The sequence below is a fragment of the Hyperoodon ampullatus genome, assembly GCF_949752795.1.
Source record: "Hyperoodon ampullatus genome assembly, chromosome: 6".
Lineage (NCBI taxonomy): Eukaryota > Metazoa > Chordata > Mammalia > Artiodactyla > Ziphiidae > Hyperoodon > Hyperoodon ampullatus.
This window is the reverse complement of record NC_136919.1, coordinates 112736075-112745528: the sequence shown is the minus strand read 5'-3', so window position 1 is coordinate 112745528 and position 9454 is coordinate 112736075. Positions and strand designations below refer to the sequence as shown.

At 43.0% G+C, this 9454-nt stretch overlaps 1 protein-coding gene across 2 annotated transcripts in view; it reads right to left on the bottom strand.

The window, feature by feature from the left end:
- Nucleotides 1–6640: 6640 nt before the first annotated feature.
- The window catches only part of XPO7 (exportin 7), a gene marked incomplete at its 5' end in the record, with an annotated part of 38853 nt that continues 36039 nt past the window's right edge, over nucleotides 6641–9454 (bottom strand). For both annotated transcript variants that reach the window (XM_079707031.1, XM_079707032.1), the window contains 3 exons: nucleotides 6641–6933; nucleotides 7945–8072; nucleotides 8587–8685. In XM_079707031.1, coding sequence (XP_079563157.1) covers nucleotides 6840–6933; nucleotides 7945–8072; nucleotides 8587–8685 — 321 coding nt within the window. In that variant the 3' untranslated portion in view covers nucleotides 6641–6839. The remainder of the gene's footprint in view (nucleotides 6934–7944; nucleotides 8073–8586; nucleotides 8686–9454) is intronic.

Below are 9454 nucleotides of genomic sequence, written 5' to 3'. Positions count from 1 at the left end.
AGAATTGTCATCCTGATTTTGAGACATCCAAATGCATGAACACGTTGTAATCTCTTCATTTATTTAGATCTTTAATTTTCTCAGCGATGTTTTACAGATTTTAGTGTTCAGATCCAGCACATCTCTTGTTAAATTTATTCCTATGTATTTCATGTTTTCAGATGCTATAGAAAATAGTATATACTTCAAAATTTCATGCCTTAATAGTTTATTTTTAGTATATAGAAATACAGTTGGTTTTCATATACTGACCTTGTACTCTGATTTTGCTAAATTCATTTATTAGTTCCAGTAGCTTTTTTGTACCCCAAATCACGACATCTGTGAATAAAGACAGTTTTACTTCTTCCTTTTTGATCTCTGTGCCTTTTATTTGTATATTTATTTATTTTTGTGCCTATTTGCTCTAGTTAGGAACTCAGGTACAATGTTGAATAGAAGTGGTAACAGTGGGCGTCCTTTCCTTGTTTTCCATCTTAGGGGAAACATTCAGTCTTTCGCCTTTAAGTATGTTGTTGGTGGTAGGTTTTTCATGGATGTCTTTTTAAGAATGTTTCTTTCTAATCCTAGTTTGCTGAGAATTTTTTAAAATCATGAATGAGTATTGAATTTTGCCATATGCTTTTTCCTTATCTATTGCAAGGACCAGCTTTTTTGCCTTTGTTTATATGGTGAATTACAGTTACTGATTTTTTGAATGTTTTAAACCAACCTGGCATTTCTAGGATCAATCCCACTTGGTCATGATGTATTATGTTTTTATATATATTCCTGGATTTGATTTGTTTACATTTTGTTAAGTATTTTTGCATTCACGTTCATGAGGACATCAGCCTGAATTTTTTTTTTTCCTTCTATAATGTCTTTGGCTTTGGTATCAGGGAGTCCTTGTTTCATAAAATGATTGGGAGTGTTCCCTCTTCTATTTTCTGATTTTTTGTTGAACTCCAGGTGCTCTGCTTGCAAAAGCAGAAGCATACTACAGTTGAATCATACTACAATCCACTTTCCTGTACCCTCCCAAAGTCCTGTTGATTCCACCCCTCGACCCCAGTATTGCCCAGCTCTCTCTCCACAGCCCTCGTCTTGGTTCAAATCTTTATTAATCACTAGTTGGTGAGTTAAAGATTGGTCACTAGGCTGCTTTCAAACTTAATGGCTTTTAAGATCAAATCCCAACCTCTTGTGCCCCACCCTTCATCCAGACACGTAGAGGACCGCACTCTCCCTCCGGTCATGCTGTTTTTGCAGCTCCTAAAACGGTACAAGATGTTTCATGCCTCAGGGTTTTTGCGCTGCTTGAGTGTTCTTCCCTGTCTTCTTCCGATTAGCTCGTTCCTGCGTTAACGCTCCTCTTGGTGGCTCCTCAGTTATCCCAGAGCAAACAGCGCGCAATGATCAACCTTTTCAGCTTGTTTGCCCACTGAGTTCTTCCCATCCAGGGATCAAGTCCTTGAACAGAGCCTCTGTGACTATCACCATGGATACCCCCACCGGGCACACGGCCCAACTCTGGCCTTGCCCAAGAACGCCCCGGCAACCACAGAGGACAACAGCCTTCCTTGCAGCTGCCGCCACGGCCGGCCGGCGCGGGAAGAAGTCATGACTGCGCCTGCGCACAGCGGCGGAAGTGGGGTGAGCGTCGACGCAGGAGAGGGCGCGCCTGGGAGAGGGCCTGTGTGCGCAGGCGCGGCGGGAACGGAAGGAACGCGGCGGGAACGGAAGGAACGCTCCGAAACACCTCCGGGGCGCGGAGGCTCGTCAGGAAGTTGTGCCGGGTTGAGGGTGAGTTCCTTCTCTTTCTTTCACAGGGCGTGCGGCTGGTGTCAGAGGTTTCTGCGCTTTTCCTTTTGGTAGAGGCCTGTGGTAACGATGTGAATTTAACCCACTCAACGCAGGCAGCCCGGGGCTCGCTCTGCAGGGGCTTCACCCAAATGAAGGTGCGGTTACTCTCCAACTCCCACTTCCCATCTTCTGCAGACTCTCTCACGCCCCAGATACACATCCTTTCATTCATTATGGTCTTTTCCGTGTGGCCCCGGCTCCTAAGGAGCACATTTTGGTTGCTGGGACGAGGAGGGAGTGGGGTTAGCAGTAACTCAGATAAACCCGTGAGACTTAGGGACAGTAGGGGGAGACTTCACAGAGTAAGTGGGACTCTACTTTGGGTTTGAAAAGGTGAGCAAAGGGCAAGAAAGTTTAGACCGAGAGGAGAGGGCCCTGCAGACGGGGTTAGAGGCACGAGGTAGGATGTGGAGGAAGAGTGGCAGCGGCGTAGTTGGGTGGAAGCGTTCTCCTGCACCCAGATCGGCTGGTAGTTTATGACTTGTTTGCTTTGTGACATGTCCCAGACTGCAAGGTATTAAAGGGTGGGGAACTGGTTTCCTGGTAAATAGAAATGATGATGGCCTGTTATATACTTAAACTGAAAAGTAGTTTCATTTCCACTAATTTTCCAGGTGAACTTAATTCAGCCTTGAGGAGGCTTTACTTTCACTGCAGTGTCATCAGTCTTTGGGGGTGTGGTGTGGGTTCTGACGTGGAAGGTACTGCTCTTCCCTTTGCCCACCCTTTCACTACTATCAGACGCTGAAGAGCGGCCCCTCCGAGCTTTACATAAGGCCAAATCCATTGTCCAGTTAATCAGTTTTTATCCTGGGTTTGGTTGTCCTCCAGACCTTGAATCCAGATATGCATGGACTTGCTTAATTTGTTATCCGATAGCAGGGGTTAGGAGATTCCCCACTTGTCACTCTTCATTCTTTTGTAACCCGATAATGGGATGGTTTGGGCCATACAGGCGATGCTGTTACGCTTAACATTGATTATGAGTTGTCTGTCTTATGATTGTCAAGCATAATTTAAAGTATGTGTACGGTGCTTGTATAAGTATTGTTCACTACACTGTTTTGGAATCAGTTTGTACTGTTGAGGGATCTTACACAGAAGAGTGGCAATGAATTTGCCTTGCAAATGATGTTTTTTGCTTTTCTGTTTAGCTTCCTTTTCTGTTGCTGACCCTCAAAAAGATACCTGGCTTATAGTGGATGCTGATGAATGAACAGACAGCAGCAGTCAGGCAGCCCTGAGAACCATAAGGGTTTTCTGAGGAAGGGGGCATAATATTCCAAGCTTGATGTCATCCTCCATTCTGATCATTTGATGTCCCACTGGCAGCTGATTTGTTTAGTGACCCATTGACCTGAAATACACAAAAGTGGCTGACCAGTGAATTCCAGGGTATCTAAGAAACCCAAAATAGATGTGATGGACCCAGGAGACACGCTACGGAGGCAAGAATCCTCTTAGACGTTATTTACCACCTAATTGGTTGTTGTATTAATTATGGCTGGTGAGTACATTTTTATCCTTTCAAATTTACTTTAAAAATATTTAAAGAACTAGGACTTTAAAATAGTTACAGTCATTTACATTTTTCCAGGCCCTGTTAATCAGTTACGGCTTTTGCAGTTTCCCTGTAATTATCTCTGCTTTCCTTTTCTGCTTTGGCACTTGGGGAGCTTCACATGGCAACTTAACATTTGTAGATCTAGCTAAAAATCTTGGGTGGAGGGAGGGTTGGCTGGTGGTAGATAGGATATAGAGAGGTGTTTTGGCTCTCCAGTTAATTCATCTTACCCCATGACCATGGATATTTTGAAAAGTGGTCTGTTTTTCAACTTGGTTGAAACTTCATAAGGTATTAGAGTATTTTTCCACTTGCGGGGAAGAAAACAAGTTCTGAAGAATAAGTTTGTGTTTGCGGAATACAAAACTATTATTTCTTAGTAGGTTGTCATTTGTCATTAGAAAAATGATACTTGGCTGAAAGTCCTTGCTTCTTAAAATCTAAAAACCTAAAATTTGATCCTTCATCCTTTGATTTATACTTTAGTGGGAATAAATAACCCTATTTGTTGGCAGAGCCAGCAAACCAATACATACATACATACATAATACAGTTTAATAATCTGCAGTCAAGACTTTAGGTGTTTTGTCAATGTACACTTTGTGTCTGGAAACACTGTCAAAAGACACTTGACTTGATGCCCAGGATAGCCTAGAAAGTAATAAACTCATGCTTCAACTGAATAAAACCTCCACAAGATTTCTTGAGGAAACCAAGGTTTAAAGATAACTGGCTTTCACACTTACTAGGTTGAGTCATGTGAAATTGCTGGTAACTGATCAGAAAGAAAGGCTGTTTTCTGGGTAACCCTCTTATAACTGTCAATTAAGAAAGGAGCAGCTTCACTGTTTCAAAAGTGTGATGTGGTTGGGGAAGATTTTACCTATGGCAGTTAGTCATGACTGGACTGTGCTTAGGGCTGCACTGAAGAGACACCATCTCTGGTGAGTTTCTTCTGAAATTGTTTTTGTGGAAGGAAAGGGAGGGGTATGGGGTTTTGCTGGTCAATCAGCAGCTCAGGATAGTTGAGGGAGAGGGTTTCTTCTTCAAGTACCCGTGAGAAAGTTATTTTTTTGTCTTATTTACTGCAGAGTTAGAATTCCAGGTCACTGGAACATGTGACTGGTGTGTTCTACATATTAATGCAGCCTGACCATTTTCTATTAGGTTTAGAGATAGACTTGGCTAAGATGAATCAATTCTATTTGCCTTCCAGCTATTAGAATACATTTTTTTTGGGGGGGGGGGCGCTGTGAAATAACTTTGGGCCAGAGACCGAAACAGCAGACAAAGGTAGCAGTATGTCTAGTGGACAAGAGTGGCTCTCTGGATAGAGTCTGTGATTATTGATTACAACTCTGCATTAAGGTACAGGTAGGTATCGCAGAACCTTAATACTTTTCAATGTTCCTGGCAACTAAATTCTTTAACACCTAGGTACTACATAGCATGGGGGATGAGAAACAGTCCCTGTTCATGGTAGTGTTCTTCATTTGACAGTTCTGGCTCATGAGGTCTGCCAAGTATTTTAGGGGATAACACTTATCCTTGAACTTGTCGGGGTCTAATGAGTGAAACCCAGCCCACATTAAGGAGCATAGGTCAGAACATTAACTAAACTGGGATTTCTGCAATTATCACTTCTTTCTTGGTTACCACCTGGAAGCTCGTAAAGTGGCTTCACTTTTATAACTGTGGACCCAGCGTATTTTTTATATACAGATATATATCAACTAAACGAATCCTATTTTTAAACGACATTGAGTCAGACTTAGTCCAATGAGAAGCTAATTTCACAAGGTTGAGGGGTGCCTGTCACCCACTGGCTTTTAGGAATGCATGTTTCAAACATCTTCATGAGTTCAGAGTGAGACATGTCCCTGCAGACACACTAGACTTGATTGCTGAAACCAGGTCAGTAGAAACCATTGAAGTTTATTGGCGGTCACAATGCTTACACTGTATGCAGCAAACACCCTTACAAGTCTATCCGCAACCTGATCACGCAAGAAAGGATTCACCACACAGTCGCCAGAGGAGAAGGAAAAAAAAAATTAACAGGCTTGTTTCTGGGGTAGAGGAGAGAAATAAAAAAAAAACCTAATTGATGAGTGTCCCATGGGCAAGAGCTGAACTAGAGATGCGTACAACTAGCAGCAACAATTGTGGAAAAAGTACAAGGCAAATAGCTTTCTCCATTAATTTTCCTCCGTAGGTTAATTTTTTTAATATTCAAAACATTTATTATGGTTTTCATTTTATAAAAATGTATATTTTTAAAGGGGTGGGAAAATGTTAAATACTTCATGCTAGGTAGACCTTGTTATTAAGAACCCCTCCGCTGTAGTAACTTCCTCCAGTTCATACATTCATGAGTGCAGGGTACATATATAAATATCCACACGCGCACATCCACACACACTGCCTCGAGGGCTGGGGAAGACTAAAAGTTGTTGGCCACACACGACTGGGCCTCTGGTGGACTCATCCAAATTGCTCAACAGGAGAGCAACTGGCTCAATTCCTTCTCTCTGGTCTCCACTTCTGCAGAGACCAAGAACCCTAAATCATAGAGTTACATCTGGCTTTTAAAAGCAAGAGGCATATGTCTGAGGATGGGGATAAGCAAAGTGGGAAAGAGGATGAAGCTAAGAACACCAAACACTTTTAGCTGGAGTTGTCTGTCACCGCAAGAGGCCAAGGGACCTAGGGCAGCATCTAGGCTGAAGGGGGAGGGATGGTGCTCTGCATGGCTTCGAGTTCCTAATAACAAGGGTGATACAGTAACAGGAAGTGATAATTTGGGGGGCAAGGAAAGGGTAATAAGAAAAAATATACATTTGGAATTTTTACTTTTTTTTTCTTTTTCTTTTTTTTTGCCTCTCTACACTGTGTCACTAAATATATCTCTGCACGTTCACACATCCTCGTCCAGTAAAGCTTCAGGCCACCAGAATACACATTTTTTCCTCACTCGCATACATAACCCCTCACATCAGCATTGGTGCACTAGACTCTGTAAAAATTTTTCAGTCACACTTTGTTTTTAAACTTGAGTCAATATAAACCTTGTTCAAAATGTTATGAAAAAATGTACATGTTTATACAAGGCAGGTTGTGACAGGACACTGGGGTTCTTTCCCCGTGGGCGGCCCCAGGAGGAGGGGACTGGAGTCTCACACATTTGTGTCTCTATCTCCTCCCACCACCCTTCCCACCCAATCCCCCAGGAACCAGCAGCGCCCTGCCCCCCTCGTGAGTGCACTCACACCCCTATTCCCTGGGGAAGAAGCTAGTTGACCTTTGCCATTTTCCCCACACCCCTGGAGGAGGGGGCCAGGATCAGCCAGGCCCTCTCCGTTGTAATTGTTCGCCCCTCTGGGCCAGACCAAAGGGACGCTGCTCTGTACAGGTAGAGTCCAAGAAGGTGTCAGCTCATCATATCATTGCTATTCACGCCGTAAGTGGAATTCTTCATTGAGTCGTTGACTTCTCGACGGAATGCTGACAGATTCTGGGTGAACCTACAGAGAGGATGCATGTAGGTTGGGGGAGCAGGGTGGAAGGGAAAGATCTTTGCCTAAAATGTTTCTAGCAGACAAGTGGCTACTGAGAGGCAGAACGTATGAATCGGTTCTGTTTCTAAGGTCAGTTAATCTCAGTTTTAAGACTTTAAGGGAAAGTTGGGCTAGTTTTGCACCCCTTTCTACCTGACAACTTCATGGCAGGCCTCGAGATCTGGTCAAATCTGGGGCTCTGAGGATCACCTTGGGTTCATGGCAGCACAAAAGGAATCTCACTGACAGAGACGGGAAGTAACCCTCACGAAGTGAGGGCTGGGAGAGGATGAAGCTGTCTCATTTCTTAATGCCAAGAGACCTGTGCTGTCCAGTATGGCAGCCATTAGCCACACGTGGCTGTAGACCACTTGAACTGTGCTCAGTGCACCTGAGGAACTGAATCCAATTAAAAGAAATGTAAAATTCAGTTCCCCAATCGCACCTTAATTAAAATGCCATATTTCAAATTAATTAAAATGAAAGAAAATTTAAATATCAATTTAGAAAAACCTGACGTTCAATTCAGTTATTGGACAACTTCTAAGTATGTCTGGAACAACTTGAGTATGGGAATCTAATTGCAACTGTAAGTTTTATGAAATCTAAATACAAATCAAGTATTTCCGATGAAAATGTAGCATATGAATTGAGATGCCCTGTTAAGTGTAAAATACACAGGATCTTGAAGACTTAGTACAATAAAAAGAATCTTAAAATTCTCAATTTAAAAATATTGATTACACATGGACATGATATTATTTTGGATACATGGGTTAAATAAAATATATTAAAATGAATGCTGTCTGTTTCTTTTTTACCCTTTTTAGTTGTGGCAACTAGAAAATTTAAAATTACTTTTCTGTTGGGCAGCACTGCTTTAGACGGGCTCTAAAAGACTTAAGGAGTCTGCCTCAGTTCAGTGACTTGAAAAGTAACACTTGCCTAGGGCTTCTTGCCAGAGCCTTCTACACTCACCTGTCTCTGTTTTTCGTTAGAAGATTTCGCTCAATGCCTTCCATCAGGTTTTCGAAACACAGATGCATAGCCTGCTGCTTCTCTGGTGGCTGGCTGTTCACGATACTGTTCCTTAGGTCAGAAAAATACTGTAGGGCAAAGTGGGGGGGGGGCATTAAGGAGAGAAGATGGGGAAAGGCTGACTAGCCCTCCATCATCTGCAGAATGGAAGGAGTGTTCTCCTCCAAGAAATGGAATATCTATTAAAATTGGATACTTGTTTTTTTTTTTAAAGTTCAAGCAAGCACCTGTAGGATAATAATCTTTATCTTACTTAAAAATCTAGAATTTTAAATTTGTAAATGCTATGAGGGTCATCTGATCCAGATTCTTCTTTTATAGGAATCTCTAGACTTATTTATGTGTTTATGGCAGAGCTGGAACTAGAACTTAGGCCTCAGGTGCTGTGACCTCTAGGCATCTTCTCTCCTGGTCACACCTCCTCATCCTTTCCCTTTTGTCTGAACTGCCACAGGTGCTGACTTCTAACCGTTAAGCGATTATATGCTGTTCAGAGCATGAATAGGCCATGCTCAGAAAATGGGCCCGTTCCCTCTTTCACCACCGTGGGGTGCCCTGGACACCAGGGAGCTGTTCTCTCACCTTTTCGTTAAGCAGTATCAAGCCGAGCAGGGGTCGGGACATAGACCACTGGTTCCTGCAGTCCTCGAAGATGATGATGTTCAGCACCGTGGACAGCATCTGGAAATGGAGAGTCGGAGGCGGTGAGCTAGTGTGTGGCTGCTCGAGGGGAATCACAGATTCCAGACAGAGGCGCTTATTAGCTTGAAGGCCTTTTCTGTCTAGAGTAAACCAGACGAATATTTCGTGAAGCTTCATTTAAATCTTCTATTACAAGGTAAGTTTTGTTTCTAAGATATTTCCTTTCTTGTTCTTTAAATTGGTTTGAAAATTCAATTAAAAATGGGCCTTTCCAGTTAACCCAGAGTTCGGTGGGTAATGGGATGGGTCAAGTAAATGATTAGAATAGGCAAAATCACCTTGCACTATAGCTCCCGGGATCTTTTCTCAGAAGAGAGAACTTTACAGCATTTTGGGGATGTTCACTACTCCTTTAGAGAACAACGTAGACAAAGATGAGATTGGTTAAAATATTATTGGCTAAAAGTCTGCTTCCATTGATTCTTTTTCCCTATGTATTTTTTTAAATTTTATTTATTTATTTTTGGCTGCGTTGGGTCTTCGTTGCTGTGTGCGGGCTTTCTCTAGTTGCGGTGAGCGGGGGCTACTCTTTGTTGCAGTGGCGGGCTTCTCATTGCAATGGCTTCTCTTGTTTTGGAGCACGGGCTGTAGGCGTACGGGCTTCAGTAGCTGTGGCTCATGGGCTTCAGTAGCTGTGGCTCGCGGGCTCTAGAGTGCAGGCTCAGTAGTTGTGGCGCACGGGCTTAGTTGCTCCGCAGCATGTGGGATCCTCCTGGACCAGGGCTCGAACCCGTGTCCCCTGCGTTGG